This window comes from Garra rufa, chromosome 1, assembly GCF_049309525.1.
Source record: "Garra rufa chromosome 1, GarRuf1.0, whole genome shotgun sequence".
In the NCBI taxonomy this organism is placed as follows: Eukaryota; Metazoa; Chordata; class Actinopteri; order Cypriniformes; family Cyprinidae; genus Garra; species Garra rufa.
This window is the reverse complement of record NC_133361.1, coordinates 50,623,488-50,644,788: the sequence shown is the minus strand read 5'-3', so window position 1 is coordinate 50,644,788 and position 21,301 is coordinate 50,623,488. Positions and strand designations below refer to the sequence as shown.

Genomic DNA, 21,301 nt, shown 5'->3' with positions numbered 1-21,301 from the left:
CACGCCCTGCACATTTTTTTTAGCATATACATTCCTAAAACAAACAGAGTCACTGGAAACCAAAGCAGTATATTCCTATTACAAGGCTTTGTCACAATTAAAACAAAGTTTTAAAATGCGAAGTCTAAAACTGCAGCATTATGAATCTAGGTCACTTGAGCCGCCTGCTAACCTACTGTCCGCGTGACTCCGTAAGCTCCAGCGACTGCATTGAGGCGCTCTTAATTTCTCACTGCTATTAAACTTTCGAGGTATTAAACTATAGATTTAAAGCAATTTAATAGCAGCCGCCAAACGTATCTCTTTAATCAAATAGCGACAGGTTATTTGCTTCTCTTACGCACGCCTGAGCTTTACGCGCTTTACCCCTTCAGTCCTCAAGCAAATATCATAAACGATAGTCGAAACCTCTTTAATGCATCGATGCGGCACAGAGAGAAATGTTTCCCTGTTTTTGTGTTCGCTGCAGTCTCAGGGTCCCCGTGTGCCATGTGAGTCGTCCCACACCTAGGACAGTGCCGCACGCACAGGAGCGTGATAGGGGTGTGTCGTCGCCGAAAGCTCTGCTGCGGATGCGCGCGGTCACCAGGCAGGTCCACGTGCGGGGGTGCTGTTACGACTTCAGCTCTGAAGTGGAACAGTAAAGTGGGCGTCGACCCGGCGCTCTATTTTCGTGGAAAGCGGGTAGTCGCGGTCATCCACTAATGTAAACATATCGGCGGACTGAGGAAAACAAAAGTCTTGTAATTGGGTTGTAACTCCATTTAAACGTGGATTCAAACAGGCACACACGTTTTATAGCCTGTAGTATACCGGTGGTGTTTTGAGATGAGGAGGCAGTGTAAATTAATGTCCCAGTCACATTTTTTTGGTTAGTTAAACATTACTTACTCTATCGAAAAAGAAAAACATTAACAATGTAATCAATAGCTATTCTGTAGAGTGTCACCAATCGGCTATATCGAATGTTATGCCACTGAACCGAACTCGCATATTTGGCTATTTATTGCTGCTGAAAATGGTCAATTGTCATGTTTTAGGGCTGTACTAATCGGTCGGACCGAAAAAACACATTTGGGGTACTTTAGACTGCCAAAGTTATAACAAATCAAGGAGAAGAGTGCAAACTGTCTGAGGAACAAAAGGCGTTTGTTGTTGGCCAAACTGAGCCAGGATTTCCAAGGAAAGACAACCTTGACAACATTTTTGTTTGTTCTTATCATTTCCAGGCAGGTAGGTGAAATATTAGGCTAATATCTTAATTAATGCTGCTCGTACCCCCTGTTAACTTTAGATTGTCACTTCCTGCTTAAGTCCTTCTCTATATGTTTTAGCAGCTTCCACGCGTATTTTGGATAGTTTAGACGGTATAAATTAGCAGAACAACGTATTCAGTAGTACATTAACCATGCAGTCTATGCTGTTGTTTACATCCGAGTAAAGCCAATATGGTTGTATCCAGATAAATGACCAAACCGTGAAGTGCGTGCAAACCCTCCAGTATGAATCCTCAATTTAGTGTTTTTAAGCACATTACATTTATTCCAAAATAATAACTCAAGGCAGTATCATTTAAACAACATATTTTATTTGTGAACTTACATTCAGCTGTTCTTTTTAATAGCTATAGCTTTTAATTGTTTTTGAATATTTCAGATCATCAGTCATCAAAGCTTGGTAAACGTTGGTCACAGACATAGAGACTTACTTTAAATTTCACCAAGCTGGTTTACTCACAAAAAACTCCCACAGATCATGTTTTCATGCCATGTCTAAGTTTGACATAACAGAGTGGCTATATCTAAGTGTGTGAGTTGTTCACTTAATTAGTCTTCCCATTAATGCTATTGTTCATTCAGACTGATACCTGAACGTGCGTGGAACGTGCATGAACACAAGAGGCGGGATTTATCGCATTAACCAATTACAGCCAAACATAACTAGTCATATCCAATCATATCACGATGGAGGTACTGCCTCCTCTCAAGTGACTTTCCTCCATTCATTCTCATTACCCACTGCATGATTTGGTTGGTTTGTTAAAACTCAATGGGCTCAGGGGAGGCGAGATAGACACTGACTTGGGGTGTAAATTTACCTGCTGGTGTCGTTGTTGGATAATATTTTATTTTATACAGTTTTTAATGTTATATTTTGTAATATGGTCATGGAGGAAACACCCCCTACATATGGTAGTGTATCTGTGTTATAGACAAGATTAGATGACTTGTTTACAGCTTATATGAATTATTTCAGTTTTTTGAGGAACTATCACTTTTATAGTCAAGTGTTGTTGTTCATGTGTACCTAGTCCTATTACCTTTCTTTACAACTGATAGTTTTGCTCAGGATTCAGGAACTTCATCGTCCTCTTATGCGGTTTTGGTTTTGGCATAGGCTACGTGATGATAAGCATGTTCTTGTTCTTCTCATTCAAGTGGTTTTCACTGTTTAGATCCTTGAAAGCACTCATGTGCTTTCTATACAAGGCTCAGATCCCAGGGGACCTTCAGATGGCCAGGCAACCCACAATTGTGATCACAGAAAAGTGTGGAAGCGACTGGACCAGAAAGCATATATAAAACCTTTCAGTTTCAGATTTTAAAAAAAATCCACAAACTGAAGAATGTGGAAACTCAGACCATGAGTAGTTCTGGTTTTGACTGGTTCAGAGCAGCAAAGCTGGAAAAAAAGGCATAAGAGTGAGCAATGATATTGAATCAAACATTAAGAAATCAAATTCTGAATAGTAATCCAAAAATCCATTAGTCATGTTTTTCTGTGTAGTTCATAGAGGTCATTTATATCACATGGGCCTAACTAAACTCCTTCTGGCCTTGAACTTGCATGTTTTGCATGATACAGCAGCATAAAACTGATCTTATCATAAAAAAGTCTTATCATGATATACTATATGGCATAGCTGCTGTTCCTGGAATCTCTCATCCACTCCCGTATTTACCTTAACATTATCCTACTACACGGAAAAAGCAGGTAATTCATTAACATTGTAACTAATCTGTTCATCTTATCTTAAAAACAATGAATCATAATCTTACTGTTCACGTGTTATCAGGTAGAGCCCAACTTGAAAAAAGTGCGTTCAGTAAAACATGCTTTTAGTTCAATGAATGAGAATAAGATAAACCAGGCAAAGAGTGCACCCTAGTGGAGATGAATGATAAATACAGTTCTTTTTACAGTTTTTTTGCACAGGGTCTCAAACTCCCACTTACCCTTCTAAAAAAAATTGACCTAGGACCACAAAACCAATCATAGGGGTTAATTTTTTTGAAATTGAGATTTATACAACATCTGAAAGCTAAATAAATAAACTTTCCACTGATGTTAGGATAGGACAGTACTTGGTCAAAATACTTTTTGAAAATATGGAATCTGAGGGTGCAAAAAAAAATTAAATATTGAGAAAATCGCCTGTTAAGTTGTCCAAATGAAGTTTTTAGCAATGCATATTGCTAATCATAAATTAAGTTTTGATATATTTACTGTAGGACATTTACAAAATATCTTCATGGAACATGATCTTTACTTAATATTCTAACAATAATTTTGACCCATACAATGTATTGTTGTCTATTGCTACAAGTATACCTGTGCTACTGTGGTCCAGGGTCACAATTAATATATACATCAAAGTAAACCAGCGAAAAGTGGTTTGCTGGTCTAAGCTGGTTTAAGATGTTGATGTTGAGTAATAAGCACATTTTGATAGGCTTGTATCCCAACTGAAAGTATTCCAAACACATCTAAAACTGGTTAATACCAGCAATTAAACATTTTTTTTTTATGTTAACTTGGAATTTTGATGCTGAACTGATTACATAAAGATGACTAAACATGTGAACATCAATTCATTGATGCTCTCAACTTGTGACCCTGGACCACAAAACCAGTTTTAAGTAGCACAGGTATATTTGTAGCAATAGCCAACAATACACTTGGTCAAACTTTTCTTTGATGCCAAAAATCATTAGGATATTACAGTGCCTTGCGAAATTATTCATACCCCTTCATTTTTTCTTCACATTTTGTAATGTTGCTGCCTCATGTTAAACTACCTTAAATTACTTTTTTTCCCCCACATCAATCTACACTCCCTACTCCATAATGGCAAAGCAAAAAAATAGGTTTTTAACATTTGTGCAAATTTATTAAAAATAAAAAACTGAAAAGATCCCGTTGCTTAAGTATTCATACCCTTTTCTGGGACACTCGAAATTTAGCTCAGGAGCATTCATATTGCTTCTAGATGTTACTACACTTCGAGTGGAGTTAAACTGTGGCAAATTCATTTGAATGAGTATGATTTAGAAAGGCACACACCTCTCAGAAAATGTCTAACAGCTGAAAATGCAAATCAGAGCAAAAACCAAGTCCTGAGGTCAAGATAACTGCCTGTAGAGCTCAGTGACAGACTTGTGTTAAGGCAGTGATCTAGGGAAGAGTTCAGAAAAAAATCTGCTGCATTGAAGGTTGACAGAAGCGTTATCCATAATGGAAGACGATTGGAACAACTAGGACTCTAGAAAATGTCTGCCAGCCCCCATCCAAGCTGACAGAGCTTGAGAGGTGAAAAGGTGAGGCAAAGAATGGCAGATAATTGCCAAATGCAGATGTGCAAAGCTTGTCACATCATACCCAAAAAGACTTGAGGCTGTAAAGGTGCTTCAACTATATACTGGGTTAAGGGTATGAATACTTATGCAATGTACTTATTTCAGCGTTTTATTTTTAATAAATTTGGAAAATCTGGTTTTTGCTTTCTCATTATTATGGTGAATGGAGTGTAAATTGATGTGGGGAAAAACTAATTTAAAGCAGTTTACCATAATGCTGCAACAAAACAAAATGTGAAAAAAAATGAAGGGGTATTCTTTTGCAAGGCACTGTAAGTAAAGATCATGTTCCATTATTTTGTACATTTCCTACCATAAATATATCAAAACCTATTTTTTTATTAGTAATATGCATGGCTAAGAACTTAATTTGGACAACTTTAAAGGCGATTTTCTCAATATTTTGATATTTTTGCACCCTCAGATTGCAGATTTTCAAATAGTTGTATCTCGACCAAATATTGTCCTATCCTAACAAACCACACATTAATGGAAAGCTTATTTATTCAGGTTATATATAAATCTTGGTCACCCCCCTAGTGGCCGGAGATACACGTGTTGAAACCACGCCTCCAATGAATAAACTGTAACATCGTGCACAGCAATGAGGAAGTGTTAATACGGGACTGTGCTGAACTACTGCATAGCTTAGATTTACTCGAATATGTTATGCTGGGACTTTAAAAAGATACCATGACTAATAAATCTGTAATAAATATTTAACCTTTTCTAACATGTTTTATTTCATCTTTGTAGTGTACATACTGTCAGCCGCACATACTGTGTTTTCTGAATCAGGTCAGTAGCTAGTACTAGTTTTACAGCACTAAGCACATATTTTGATTTCTAGTTCAAATAATGAAAATGTTATGCACTCACCTTTTATAAAGTTTATACATTTGTGATCTCTCACAGGTTCGCATTCGCTATGGGTCTTTGCTACATTTTTGACTGGAGACACTTCGGTCCCGTTCCCAGAGTTCACTGCAGTTGTTATGCTGGATGATATTGTCATCGGTCACTATAACGCAGATGACAGAAGTTTTGTCCCGGCGACGGCGCAAGAATCCGTTAATGTCACGGAACAAGTTACTATATCAACCAGTGGCGATTTCTTTAAGACTGCAAGGGAAGCTCAGCTTCCCCTATAATGTCACAAAATTAATGGTCAAATTACGTACTATTGTATTAATATTTTATTGACTAAAAATGCGTTAGAAAACGTTCATCTCAAAGACGAGTTCGTTCAGAATCAGTTAGATATAGCAGGTCTGCTGACTTGATTTTCTTCTCATACATTCCCGTAGCGTCACCGTCACAGTGCATTTCCCCATTGAAGCCCAGCGTCCATTGACTTCAATGGGGCTGCTTTGAACGTTTTTTTCAGTGCTTTGAAACTAGACGGTCATTGGATAAACGCTGCGATTATGTCCCGCCCACGGACGCTCAGCGTCTCTGGGGGTGAATGAGGAGTGGGCTGGCCTGGACGCTGAGCTTCTGCGTGATGATTGGAGGGTCTGTCGAAAGATTCCATCTCCTTTTGACTGACAGCGATTTTGTACTATAAGGAATCACTGAAGCTATTCGCGCTCAGTCCCATCGTGGATTTCTCAAGTTCAGTCGAAATAAAAACTGCTGCAACCTATTTCTTTATATTTGCTTGGCGAAATTGCTTGATTTTCATCATACATTTCACACAATTATACACCACATTCCTTGTTTCACTTTTACAGAGTTTTTTTTTTTTTTTTAGATCGTTCATTCATTCATTCATATAGTAGGCTAGTTGGTACGACAGGGTCACAGACCATTTTCTTGAAAAGGAACGTAGGGCAGAATTTACTTTTAAATAAATAGACAATTTTATGATGTAGGCCGAAAATGAGCTTCCCCTATTTGACAGACCAGTAGCCGCCACTGATATCAACAGTCTGTAAAGGCATACACGCGGGAATGAAAACCAAAGCATTCTACTTAATTGATTACCTAAATTACACACGAGGTAACTATTCTCTAATGGTAATAATAAGACATGTTTTAAAGACGTAAATCAGCATATTAGAATGATTTCTGAAGGATCATGTGGAACTGAAGACTTCAGTAGTGATGCTGAAAATTCAGCTTTGCATCACAGGAATAAATTACGTTTAGAAATACATTCAAACAGAAAACAGTTATTGTAAATTGTAAAATTATTTCACAATAGTACTATTTTAACAGTATTTTTGATCAAATAAATGCAGCCTTTGTGAGCATAAAAGACATTTGTCCTAAAAAAAAAAATACCTAGCAGAAAACCTTACTGTTCTATTGAACTGTTGTGACAGTGTCAGTAATTTTAGTTGTCAGTTCTGCTTTTTTAGCACTCTGTGAACTGTGTGTGTTAATATCATAACAAGGTTAACCAAAATTGTAAATTCCATCCTTGCATATCTGCATCTAAAACTCTGTGTTTCTTCTTTTTACTCTGTATTTCTTCCCAAGGCCTTCACGTGCAGCAGAGGCTGGTTGGATGTGAGCTTCTCCATGATGAGCCTGGTCGAATGATGACGCTGGAGGCCTTCAATGGCGAGAGTGGCTTTGAACGACGCTATACTGTTCAAGGAGACCAGCAGACTCACTGGAAATGGCCTGTCATAAAGAGTACGGCACAGCTGGAGTACGACGCGTGGCTCTATGCCCACTTCTACCGCCCGTTGTGCATTAGCCAGCTTAGGAAATATCTAACAAAGGAGAAGAAGCGTGTGATGGCAAGAGGTCAGTTCATGTATTCTCCAAAAATTCACTTTTTTAGTTTGGAAAACATTAATGATGTGTTTCTCGCTCACTTCCTTGACAGTAAAGCCTAGAGTGAGAGTGATTAAACGCTATTGTAGGAAGACAGGTGTAGTTCAGACGACCTGCCTGGCAACTGGTTTTTACCCACGTCACATTAATTTGACCCTGCTTCAAGACGGCCAGCCAGTTAATGAGGAGAGGGTCACAGGAGGTGAACTGCTGCCCAACCCTGATGGAACCTATCAGATGAGGAAGAGTGTGGAGCTCAGCGCCGAAGAGCAAAGAGAAAGACACACCTACACGTGTACTGTGACTCACCTTAGCCTGGATAACAAGCTTGACATCAGTATAGGTATGTCAAATCAAAAGTGGAAGCTTTTTTATACATGTATATAATGTATGTGTCTATATGTGACCCTGGACCACAAAACCAGTCTTAAGTAGCACAGGTATATTTGTAGAAATAGCCAGCAATGCATTCTATGGGTCAAAATTATCAATTTTTCTTTTATGCCAAAAATCAGTAGGATATTAAGTAAAGATCATGTTCTATAAAGATATTCTGTCAATTTTGCAGTAAAAAAAATATACATCGCTAAGAACTTCATTTGGACAACTTTAAAGGCAGTTTTCTTAATATTTAGATTTTTTTGCACCCTCAGATTACAGATTTTCAAATAGTTGTATCTCAGACAGATATTGTCCTATCCTAACAAACCATTAATGGAAAGCTTGTTTATTTAAGATGTATAGAACAGATGTATTTTAAAACATAATTGACCCCTATGACTGGTTTTGTGGTCCAGGGTCACAAACATGTTTTTTTCTTTCCAGAACCTAGTCCTGATCCTGTTATTGTAGTTCCCTGTGTACTTCTGTTGCTGTGTGTTTTTGGACTTCTGGCTGCCTTTAAAATATGGAGGAGGAGATATTTACAGCCTGAGCAGGTACACATGCACTCACTCTTACTAATACATCAGATTAAAGTTATAAGGCATTAGCTCTGGTGGCCAGGCTTCATAATTGCATTTTTGTCTTCATATTGCAGACCATCTACATACCTGCCTCAGGTTTGTCCTGTATTTGGCTCAGATATATTTCTGAATATGCTTTTCAAGAGAGTTAAAGGGATAGTTCACCCAAAAATGAAAATTCAGTCCTTAGTTACTCACCTTGTGTTGTTCCAAACCCATAAGACTTTTGTTTATCTTCAGAACACAAATTAAGATATTTAAGATGAAATCCAAGAGCTTTCTTTGAAGGGCGCAAAATATTAATGTTGCATTATCAAACGTTGTGTTGTCGTGGATACCAAAGATTCTAGAGCGTGTAGTTTTTATTTTTGACCGTGTAGTACTGCTAAATCCCCGACCACTATGACGGTCTGAGACAGCGAGACCTTGACAAGACCGAGACCAAAGACCATCAAGGCCGTGACAAGACAGAGACCACGTAAAAGTGGTCTCGAGCCATACATCGCTACTCGGTGTTGGAGTGAATACCTGTTGAAGACTGACACAGACAAGAAGAAATTCCTGAATAAAGTCATTTTTTTCATAAACAGTATTCTCGTAGCTTCATAACATTACTGTTAAACCACTGATGTCACGTGGACTAATTTATCAATGTCCTTACTACCTTTCTGGGTCTTGAAAATTTCAGTTGCATTGCTGTCTATGCAGGGGTCAGAAAGCTTTTGGATTCCATCAAAATTATGTTAATTTGTGTTGTGAAGATGAAGGTCTCACGGGTTTGAAATGACATGAGGGTGAGTAATTAATGACAGAATTTTCATTTTTTGGTGAACTGTCTCTTTAAATACATTTATTAACGTGAGTTGTTTTATTAATAATATTATTATGTTTTTTTTCTTCTCAGCAGCTGATGACCAAACAACAGAACAACAGCAGATGTGACATCTGAAGGGGCACCAAATGATCCGTTCACATTTACAGACTGGACACATTTTGTATTTATATACTGATGACTAAAAAACTGACTGAAACTGAAAAAAGGTTAATCAGTATTTAAAAAACATTGAAACATCTGTTGACATCTTGAGAAATTAAGTATTATATATATAGACAGATTTATCACACAGATTTTGTCTGTTAGAATATTGAATATTTCAGTATTTTTACAATATTTGTAAGGTTAACAAAAGTATGTTTTGGGTTTAAATATTAAAGGTTGTATCAGCGATTTCTAGCCTAAAACATAAAGTGTCAATTTCAGCTGACCTTTCTTCACGATCCGCTCACTGCCTAGGGTCCGAGATATGCCAAAAAAACAATCGGCACTACCAACCTTTCCACAGATAAACAAACAGTGTTCCAACCAATCAGCGTCAGGGGTTTGGTGTTGTGGACTTTTGCTCCGCCTCCCTCACATCCCTGCACCAGTAGGAAAGTCCACAACACCAAACCCCTGACACTGATTGGTTGGAACACTGTTTGTTTATCTGTGGAAAGGTTGGTAGTGCCGATTGTTTTTTTGGCATATCTCGGACCCTAGGCTGACCAGAGAGACGCGGTTTTTTCACAGACAATTTATGGGGCAGGCAGCGAGCGGATCGTGAAGAAAGGTCAGTTGAATTTGACACTTTATGTTTCAGGCTAGAAATCGCTGATACAACCTTTAATTACTGCATGTATCTAACAGATTTGTGACCCTGGACCACAATACCAGTTGTAGGTAGCACAGGTATATTTGGAGCAATAGCCAAAAATACATTGCGAGTCAACATTATTGCTTTTTCTTTTAAGCCAAAATCATAAGGATATTAAGTAAAGATCATGTTTCACATTTCCTACCATATATCAAAACTTAATCTTTGATTAGTAATATGCATTGCTAAGAGCTTCATTTGGACAACTGTAAAGGTGATTATTATTATTTTTTTTTTTTTTTTTTTAGCAGATTCCAGATTTTCAAATATTGCCCTATCCTAACAATAGCTGAATCCTTATTTATTCAGCTTTCAGATGATGTAAAAATCTCCATTTTTAAAAAAATGACCTTATGATGGTCCAGAGTCACTTCTTCTAATGCCAAGCTTGTTTGAACAGCCAGCAGTGTGTTGGCATTGCAGTTTGCCAAAATGCATTGCCAGCAAATCAGCCACCAGCACTCCTCAGTATTTATTTAATCAGGTACTGTATATTTATATAGCCTGTTTGTAACGTAAAACTATTAATAAACAAACATTTGTCATATAAGTTACAGGTTCTGTGGTTGCATTTACTCCGTGACGCTGCAATGCTTTTAAAACTTGAATGGTCATCTTCAGCGAATCTCTGCATGATGTCATCGTGCAAACCTCAGGACCAACTCGCCCGCCACAAAATGTTGTTCTGCAAGCGTCCAATCAGAATCCGAACGCACCGCGCATGCGCCGTGTGCGCAGATTCAAACAAAATCGGAAAGTGGGCCAAAGCAAGGCGATAGGTGAGTTCGGGCGGGGGTCAGGGAAATTTAAATAACATGCCGATGCAAATTGAGCAAGAACAAGTTCGCTGGTGGTTGCGATACGCTTCATTCAGCATTTAAATAAGCAGCATGATTGCATGACTTAAAATGGCGCCATCGTCCCTCAAGAGCAGACGAAGGAAACTGATGAAAATGATTGTCATTATTTTTGCTGTATATCTAAAATGGTGGACGCTGCCTTTGCCCTGACGATGACTCTGGAGTTTAACTGTAGATTTAAAGAACTCCCAGTTGCATGCATATATAGCAATGATCAGACGATGTCCTTCCTGAAACAGTAAACATAACGCATGCAATGCCAGTGCATCTATAAGTACCACTGCACACTCAACAGATGGCAAGGGTACTAAAGCTTAGCTTAACGTAGCCATATACATTATTTAAAAGTCTGACCATACATAATGTTTCTGTAAATGACAGTTTTGCTCTAGGATTCATGTGCTTTAAAGTCTCAGAACATAATTAAAGCAACATGTCAGCTCTATTTCAGTTAACGTATGCCTGCCTTTCAACCAGTTTCTCTTGTCAAATAAGATTTTGTTCTCTTCCCCTCAGAATGGCTATGGAAAAGAGGCCTCAAGGAGACACATTCAGCCTGTCACAAATCCTCCTCATCTATAGAGGCGGGTGTTGGTAAAAGATCTCCGACCGGACCGGAGTAAGTCGCAATGACTATGCGATCCACTGTGTTCAGACTGGACCCAAGCCTCAGCAAGAAGCCAGCCCATGAATCCCTGGCCGGCCTGAAGAAGGAAAGCCGCGACTTCGCCACCCATGTGCTGAGCACGATCCACAACAGCGTAAATCAAAAGCATCACCTGCACAGCAAAGCAAATATAAGCCGTCAGAACACTTTGAGCTGCCCTGACCAATCTCCAGCAGGGAACCTCGGGCAGGAGGAGAACTGGGAGACGCTGGGGGCCTTGACACACCCGTCAACCAAGCAGATGGGGGCCGAAGGCTCCCCGGTTAAGAGCAAATCACTGTTTTGTCAGGCCAATCACAACCACGTGGGGAAGATGGATCCCATGGTATCAAATGGCAGCAATCAGAGGCGAGACGGAGGGCAAGTGGGGGCGGTCGCGGGGGTCCCCTCACCAGAGAGCAGTCCCGATGGGAAGCGTCGGAATGTGAGAAAAGGCTCCGGCCTTGTGGACACTCAAACCAGCTGCATCCGACAGATCCTGCTCTTGCAACTGGAATTGATTGAACAGCAGCAGAAGCAACTGCACAACAAGAGCAAAGAGATTGATGACCTCAAAGCTGAAAAAGAGATGGTATGCAAACAGTTTTGCATTATTTTTTTTTCTTGTCTTTTTATGAAATAAGAGGTTAAACGGTGATAATTGGGCCCATTCACAAATTAATGCACCCAGTTTATTTTGTAACACTTGTCTCTTGTTTCACTTATTCACCTGAACCCAGTGTTTAATACACAGCCTAACACAGGTGTGTGTTTATAGCTAATGGCACGAATTGAACGCATGGAGCATCGGCTGCAGATGGTGAAAAAAGAGGGTACAGGATCCCGTCCTCGTCGTAGGGGACCTGAGGCCGAGTCTGCTTCTACAGATGACATCCAGCAACGTGAGGGGCGAGTCCAAACTCCAAAGCAAACTTACTTTGGTAGAGGAGGGAAAAGCCTGAAAAGGTACAATAATGAATTTTCTCCGAAATATGTAAAGATTTACAAGGATAGTTCGCTCAAAAATGTATCATCAGTTGTTTATTGACTTCTGCGGAACACAAAAGATTATATTTTGATGAATACTGGCTTCTGCTGTATGGACAAAAAATATATATATTTTTGGCGTTTTTCCTTTGTTATGATAGGACAGTAATGAGACAGGAAATGAAAGAGATAATTCACCCAAAAATGAAAACTCTGTCATTAATTACTTACCCTCATGTTATTATAAAACCTTTATTCATCTTCTGAACACAAATTAAATGAAATTCCAGAGCTTTCAAGGATTTTTCAATTAATGCTTTTTTGATTTTCAAGGACTTCAATCAGAGAGTTCACTTATCAAACAATGTCTTCTCTTTCAAATTCTAAAGAAAAGATAAATAGATGAATAAAAATATAATGATAAAACAAAATGGCAAAAATGATGTGAAGCACATGCAGTGTGTTACTATAAGTATTTCAAAGTATACTACACTTTTACTATAGTAAAACTATGATTAAATTCTCTTGAGGGATTTGTATGTATAAATACTTATTTTCTTCTTTCCTTTTGTTTTTAGAACTGTATTGCCTTAACGGTTTGATGTTTTCTATTGTTTAAGTAAAAAAATCCGAAAAAAAGATTCACGAAACCGCTCCAAAATCCTGAAAACAAATGATTCCTCATATGTGCTCTGAAATCTCGAACTGAATCAAATGATTTGCGAACCCACACCAAAGCCGTCCGCGTTCCAATGTTCCGTTCTAAAGCAAAAGAGTCATGAACCCGTTCCAAAGTTCTGATTTAAATGAAATGACTCTCAATCCACATTTTGAATAATTTCAGATTAGGACTCGGAGCGTGAATCATTTGATTTAGATCAGGACTTCAAATCATGCATCGCAAATCATTTGATTTGAATCATTCAATTTGAGAAATGATTCACAAACCCGATCCCATTTTAAATTATTTGTGATACGGAATTTGTAGTCCTTATCCTTGATTTGTCATTGCGAAAGCTCTGTTTCATCACTATGTGCATGTTAAAATAATTACAAGTGATTTTAAAAATCGAAAATGAATGGCTGTTTTATTTTAATCTGGCTTTTGGTAGTGAATCGCTTGAAATGAATTATCAAAGTCACGAGTTTGACTCACTTAATTGATTCGTTTAATCTGTTTCTCTTTTCATGACTTTAGCCATGTTTACAAGACACTGTCAGTACTACTACTGGCTTAGCTTTTTTTTTTTTTATTCTGTGAATTTCACATGAAAAGAAATCTGTGCTCATTGAAAAAAAGGTATTTTCAAATGTTTCGAACCCTGAATTAAGATATTTTTTATGCAATCTTTGAGCTTTCTGACCCACATTCAAGGCCCAGAAACATAGTAAGGACATTGATAAAATAGTCCATGTGACAGTAATGTTTTGGTTGTGGTGTTATTTTTTTTATTCCCCATTATTTTATACTAAAGTGTTGTAGATTCTGAGAATTGATCGAACTAAATATCTTCTGTTTTTCCACCCTCTTAAAGGAGGTTTCTTTTCCAGGATTCCCGGATGAGCAGGTCACGACGTGGGCAGCCTAGGTCACCACCATCACCATCACCACCACCACCACAGGACAGCCCAGCTCTGAAGGAGGAACCCCAGGAAGAGACAGAGGCCAAATTGGAGTCTCAGTCAGAGGAACTGCCCTACCTGACTACCACAGAGATGTACCTCTGTTGTTGGCATCAGCCGCCTCCATCACCTTGGCGAGACCCCTCACCTGTGCATGAGGACACAGTTGCAGGTTGGGTGAAATTGTAGATTTAATTTCTCTGTTAATGCTTTAATTCATATATTGATTATAAAGAAAATTTAAGATCTCCAAATTTGTCACTCTTCACCATATGTAGTTCCTTCTTGGCGGGAGAGTATCTTAGAGCCTTTGGGGCAGAAAGAGGCATCGGACATCCCTGAGGTTAGTACAGCCCATGAGCATCCCAAGATGCAATGCTGCATTTTTTTTTTTTTTTAAAGAGTTCCAGGTTTGCTCTGCTTGTTTGTAGGATTACTTCTCTCCTAAATAAAAATGTCCCAATAATTTACTCACCCTCCCCCCCGCCCATGTCATCCAAGATGTTCATGTCTTTCTTTCTTCGGTTGAGAAGAAATAAAGGTTTTTGAGGAAAAGATTCCAGGATTTTTCTCCATATAGTGGACTTCAATGACGATCAATGGGTTGAAGGTTCAAATTGCATTTTTAATGCAGCTTCAAAGGGCTCTACACGATCCCAGCCAAGGAATACATGGTCTTATCTAGCGAAAAAATGTAAAATAAAAATGTATTTAGTTTTTTAACCACAGATGCTCATCTTGCACTAGCTCTGCGATCTGCGTCTATGACTTGATGTGTTATGCAATAACGTTGGAAAGTAGAGTTGGGGTACTCGGACTTGTACTCGGACTCGAGTCCGGTCTCGAGTACAATTTTTAGCGGACTCGGACTTGTCACGGACTTGGATGCATTTTGACTCGGACTCAAGCTTTTCGGACTCGGGAATTATAGCCGAGTCCAGGGACAGTTGATGGAAATTTTACTGACTCGATGCATTATTACGAAAGTGACATTCAGTATTCACACGTGTTTAAAAGTCTTGCCAGTACTTGAAAGCCAGCTGGTTTCTTTGCATACACACACCCAAAGCAGGCTCATCGAAAGCGCCTCTCAGTCAGCATGTGAATGCTGAATTAAGCATTCTATTGCATGTTATTGCTACACGCTTACACGAAAAATAATGTCAAAATGCACCATCTTGGAGAGTATTCATGTAAATACAGTCGGTTTTGTCTTGAGTTAATTTGAACAGTTGGGAGAAATACAGATGTGTCAAAATATATGATCTGTGGGTCCGTTCTTAAAGCGACAGCAGCGTAAACCTGCTGCAGCAGACTGCGTCATATTACATTTATTTCATCTCACAATTCAGAATTTTTTTTTATATGTCGTTCATATGTTGTATTTCAGACTTTATAACTCAATTTACCTCAACAGTTGTGAGTTTGTCAGTTATGAGGGGAAAAAATGCCAGAAGCGTGGGATATAAACTCATTAATTTTGAGCTGAAAAGGGAAAAGGGAGAATGACTTTTTTTTATCAGAATTGACCATATGCACGAAATACTTCCTTGTTTAGTCAAGCCAGCTAAGTCATTTCCGGTCAACTGTACTGTGCCGTAATATGAGCGTACTTTGTTCGTTTTCTCTACATAATACATTCACAATCGAAGAAAAGTGTTGTTTGTCTAAGAGGAACAAACGTCCATGTATACCGTTTCAAGAATGACAAATGCCAGTTTAAAAAAATTTGTGAGTAAATCGGCTAAATGAGCTTAAAATGAGCTTCAGCGGAAGTTTACGAGCTGGCTTATCTTTATGCGGAAGTTCTAAAGAACGCTCCATGCATAAGGTCAATTGTGAGATATAATCTCGGAATCGTGAAATTTTTAAATATAAACTTAAATGTACTTTTTTTCCTCTTTTATTCCATGGCTTCCGTAGACTGCTACTTAAAAACTGTCATTAACCCTCACAGCCTCATTTTCATCCAAGAAAAAAAAATTAAATGCCATCTACCCTACCTAAGGTCTAACCATTCATCATATAAAACCCAAAACACAGCCACAGAGATAAGAGGTGCTTTCTCTGCTCCTCAGGTCTCATTCACTTAAGCTTCCTACCCACCCAATTGAATTTACACATTTACTATATAACAACAAATAAAGTCAAGTTCTGTCCTGCCCTATAATTTTTCACATTCTAAAAGCTATTTCACTCTGAAATATGTCACAATACATAAGCTATAACTTCTGTTACATGACTTTATGTTTGCTGAGCAGGACACTAATTATGAGACTCGACTCGGACTCGACTTAGGTGGACTCGAACCCAACACTATTGGAAAGGTCACACGCGGTTAGTTTTTCATCTATGTACTTTGGTTCAAAAAGGTAGGGTAGGGTAAAGAACTTTATCTCATTTTCTTCTCCAACTTTAAAATTGTCCAACATCTTTGTTTTACCTTGTACTTCTGCCTATATCATGCGTCGAGCTAGTGCAAGATGAGCATTTGTGGTTAGTATTTACATTTTTTTTTTTTTTTTTTTTTTTTTTTGTTTGGAAAATTAGAAAAAATAAAGATAAGATAAAAGATAAGACCCTTATTCCTCGGCTGGGATGATGTAGAGCCCTTTGAAGTTGCATTGAAACTGCAATTTGGACCTTGGACCCGCTGATCCACTATATGGAGACAAATTCTGCAATGTTTTCCTCAAAAACCTTAATTTCTTTTCGACTGAAGAAAGAAAGACATCTTGGATGACATAGGGGTCAGTAAATTACCAGGAAATCTTTATTCTGGAGTGAGCTAATCTTTTAAATCACAGCCTTTGCAATTTGATACTCTCACTTAGTCATATCGCAATTTTGGTTTAGTTCAAATAAAAGTTCAGCCTTAATGATGCACCTAAATGCTCATCCTTTCTTCTGTGCAGTGTTTAGATGATAATGTCTTTTTGAAGAGGCATTCAAAACTTGAGCTGGATGAGAAGAGACGGAAGAGGTGATGCTTGGTTTTTGTTCTTCTAGATAGCATCCAATAGATTAGGGCATTTGCAAATCTATCTCTTAATCTCATTTCTCTTTTTCAGGTGGGATATCCAGCGTATTCGTGAGCAGAGGATGTTTCAGCGTCTGCAGCAGAGAATGAACAGGAGGAAGGTCATTCAGGAGAGCGAACCAGAACTGCTCTCCTTCTATCCAGACCCTGAAGATGGTATGTCAGCAGATGGCTTTTTTCCATGACCCTGTAGTATTTGGTCTGCTCTTTGAACATGCTTGTTTGTATGTTTGTCCTCAGTTGAGTCTATTATGGTGACACCCTTCCTGCCGGTGGTGGCTTTTGGACGACCTCTTCCCAATCTGAAACAGCAGTAAGTTCAATATAGATTTTTGCACATTGCCAGTAATGTAAATTTTGACATTTTGATTTGATTGCAATACATATTCATTAAATTCAACAGAAATTTTGACCTGCCTTGGCTGGATGAGCGTAGTCGTTGTCGACCAGAGGTGACCAAGAAACGGACGCCTCATCGGACATGTCGCAAATGAAACCGTCGCACCGTCCTGTGTGCTGAAGCAAAATCTTACCCTTGTGGTCTCATCTCTCATACACACCTATATTGCACTTTGGATCCAGACTGAAGGGTGAATTGTGGATCCCCCTAAAGTCCATGAGAAACTGTGTTTTTGCTCTGTAGTGTCTGAGAAACAAGCCCTCCCAACCACACACGTTTCACGTTTGCGTCATACTTTGCAGGTTAGCTTGAGCAGTATGGACCAAAGCTTCTACCATAACACATCAAGAGCTGCCGTAAAATATCAAAACTGTACATGCTGCGTTTTTTGGTGTGCAAGTTCTCTCAGTCACATAAAGGGAAAAGTGATGAAAACTGGTTACAGAAGCATTTGTTGTAACATAAGGCTTTGTTCAAAAGAAATGTGTAAGATACTTGTAACTAAAGAAATTATTTCAAATATTAAAACAGGTCATATTATGGATATACTGTGTTTCCATGTCTTTTACGGAGTAGTTGCTTTGAATGCTAAATTACAGAATTCTACCTGACTTACAGTTGAGGTCAAAAGTTTACATACACCTTGCTGAATCTGCAAAATGTTAATTATTTTACCAAAATAAGAGGGATCATAACATGTTATTTCTTATTTAGTACTGACCTGAATAAGATATTTCACATAAAAGACATTTAGTCCGCATATAGTCCACAAGAGAAAATAATGGTTAAATTTATAAAAATGACCCGTTTTAAAGTTTACATACACTTGGTTCTTAATACTGTGTTCTTACCTGAATGATCCACAGCTGTGTTTTTTTGTTTTTGTTTAGTGATAGTTGTTCATGAGTCCTGTGTTTGCCCGCTGTTCTTTAGAAAAAAAATCCTTCAGGTCCCACAAATTCTTTGGTTTCTCAGCATTTTTGTGTATTTGAACCCTTTCCAAAAATGACTGTATGATTTTAAGATCCATCTTTTCACACTGAGGACAACTGAGTCATATGCAACTATTACTGAAAATTCAAACGCTCACTGATGCTTCAGAAGAAAACACGATACAGTAAGAGCCAGGGGGTGAAAACTTTTGAATTTGAAGGTGGGGGTAAATTTAACTTCTAGGAAACATTTAAGTAAATTCTGTAGCTTTTGAGAGCCCTCGGCTCTCAATGCATCGTTCCTTTTAAAGCATCAGTGAGCATTTGAACCTTCTGTAATAGCTGCATATGAGTCCCTCAGGTGTCCACAGTGTGAAAAGATGGATCTCAAAATCATACATCATTCGGGTAACAACACAGTATTAAGAATCAAGCATATATAAACTTTTGAACATTTTAATAAATTCAACTATTATTTTCTCTTGTGGACTATATGTAAATGTCATGTGAAATATTTTATTCAGGTTAGTACTAAATAAAAAATAACATGCATTTTGTACGATCCCTCAACATTTTGTAGATTCTGCAAGGTGTATGTTAACTTTTGTCTTCAACTGTAAGTTTGGCTAGGAAAAAATATACATTGGAATAGGGTTTAACCAGGAAACTGGAGTGAGATTAGCAGAGGTGTGACGTGGGTCCTCTTTTCATTCATCCTGTTTTCAATTATGTCGAAGAAAATCTGTTATTACAAATTTATACGCTTAGCTGCAGTGTACTGGTTCATAATACTGCATTAAAAAAGTTAATACTTTCAATTAGAAAGTATTTGATGCAAACAACTTACGTGACTGCAGTTTTAAGAGTATTAGCCTACATTTTGTGGGAGAAATTGAAATAAAAGTACTGCGATAAGACCTATAAATGTTCAAAAAAACATGGTACCACCATGTCACATATGAAAAGCATACGTTTTTGTTCATGCTTTTATGGTCCTACATTGAAAAAAGGCAAATACATCATAGTGCAAATTGGAACTTCAAAGAATGTACTTCAAAGAACACAATGGCACCTGTTAAAAAACATAATGGTACCATTTTATTTTGTTGCTAGTGTTTTTATGTATTTACCTCAAAACTAATTGAAATACAGTGGTACTGAAAATTTACTACTACCATCCTGGTATTACATGTCAGCAGCTCGAATTATGCCAGTACATTTTGTTAGTGTTTTATTTATTATTCAGTACCTCAAAAAGGTACTGACCGATTACCTGTGTTGGGAAGGTTTTTCTGGAAATGTAATTAGAAGCTCCCCTATTTAAAATGTAAGAAGTAGTGTAACTATTTCAATTACTTTACTAAGGTAATGTAACTGATTACAATTGATTACTTTCTGATTACTTTTCTATATTTCCAATTATTAATTTTCAAACATTTAAAGATGGTAGGGTTAACCTTTCAGAACTCTCAGACTTTTAAAGACCTTCCTCACTTGAATTCGGATTATAAAAAAAATTGATTTTAAAGCACAGCCACAACAAAATCAGACACCTCTTTTTTTTCACTGAGATCATCCTGAGGTTAAATACTAATTTAAAATCAGCTATACATGACCAGTCAAAAGTTTTTAAACTACAATTTTAAAGTTAAAAAAAGTATTTTCTGCTTACTAAGCCTGCATTTATTTAATCCAAGGTACAGCAAAAACAGTACAATTTTGAAATATTTTTAGTATTTAAAATAAATGTTTTCTATTTGAATATATTTTAAAATGTATTTTATTCCTGTGATCGAAACTAAATTCTCAGCACCATTACTCCAGTCTTCAGTGTCACACGATCCTTCAGAAATCATTCTAACATGCTGATGTGCTGTTCAAGAAACATTTTTTATTATTATCAATATTTAAAACAGTTGAGTACATTTTTCAGGATTCTTTGATAAATAGAAAGATCTAAATATCAGCATTTATCTGAAATAAGTACTTTAGAAGCATAAATACACTATACCATTCAAAAGCTTGGAGTCATCTTATTTTTGGGAGAAAGAAACTATATTAATTAATACTTTTATTTATCAAGACCGCTTTAAATTGATTAAAAGTGATGATAAAGACATTCATAATGTTACAAAAGATTTCTATTTCAGATAAATGCTGTTCTTCTTAACTTTCTATTCATCAAAGAAACCTGAAAAAATCTACTCAACAGTTTTTAACAATAATGATACATGGTTTTTTGAGCAGCAAATCAGAATATTAGAATAATAATAGCAATGACAGAAAACACTGGCATCTGAAAATGCTTTGGAAAAGCAGTCAATCTTAAAAATAAAACACTTATCGAATAAGCATGTGTCCTATTCTGTCCTGAAACATTTAGAGCAGTCTATGCGATTTTGGCAAGAAATCAATTCAATGTGTTTATGTGTGTGAAAATATTAATTTGTAACCCCCTTTGTAATAGTTAATATTTTCATAAGTAACTGTAATTTAATTGCTCATTTTTTTTCTCAGTAACTAGATTACAGTTACATTTACTTTGTAATTAAATTACGTAACTCCGTTACATGTAACTAGTAGTTACTCCCCAACACTGAAACTGTGGTACTCAAAACAATGCCTTAGTAAACCATCTTACTTTACAATTATCACGTACTTACCTCAGGAAAAACTGAATGAATGGATACATATTTAACAATGAATGGAAAACATGAATGTAACATGTTT

General features: G+C 37.4%; 2 protein-coding genes and 1 long non-coding RNA gene across 3 annotated transcripts; 2 read left to right on the top strand and 1 right to left on the bottom strand.

Annotated features, from left to right (window-relative positions):
• Positions 1-1,637: 1,637 nt before the first annotated feature.
• LOC141336714 (uncharacterized) lies at positions 1,638-7,107 on the bottom strand. The gene is made up of 3 exons (XR_012355726.1): positions 6,556-7,107; positions 5,517-5,729; positions 1,638-2,682 (listed from the first exon to the last, which is right to left on the bottom strand). It is a non-coding gene; the product is annotated as an uncharacterized lncRNA (long non-coding RNA).
• LOC141336704 (major histocompatibility complex class I-related gene protein) lies at positions 4,791-10,622 on the top strand. Its single transcript, XM_073842427.1, has 8 exons — positions 4,791-5,435; positions 5,553-5,741; positions 6,568-6,639; positions 7,122-7,394; positions 7,477-7,767; positions 8,250-8,362; positions 8,464-8,485; positions 9,294-10,622. Exons 1-8 carry the CDS (start codon positions 5,372-5,374, stop codon positions 9,329-9,331), a joined length of 1,062 nt encoding a protein of 353 aa, XP_073698528.1. The 5' UTR covers positions 4,791-5,371; the 3' UTR covers positions 9,332-10,622.
• Positions 10,623-10,724: 102 nt separating this feature from the next.
• Positions 10,725-18,183, top strand: msl1a (MSL complex subunit 1a). The gene is made up of 9 exons (XM_073842416.1): positions 10,725-10,862; positions 11,460-12,181; positions 12,368-12,555; positions 14,112-14,371; positions 14,478-14,542; positions 17,115-17,182; positions 17,271-17,395; positions 17,480-17,552; positions 17,643-18,183. Exons 2-9 carry the CDS (start codon positions 11,573-11,575, stop codon positions 17,731-17,733), a joined length of 1,479 nt encoding a protein of 492 aa, XP_073698517.1. The 5' UTR covers positions 10,725-10,862; positions 11,460-11,572; the 3' UTR covers positions 17,734-18,183.
• The last annotated feature ends 3,118 nt before the right edge of the window (positions 18,184-21,301 follow it).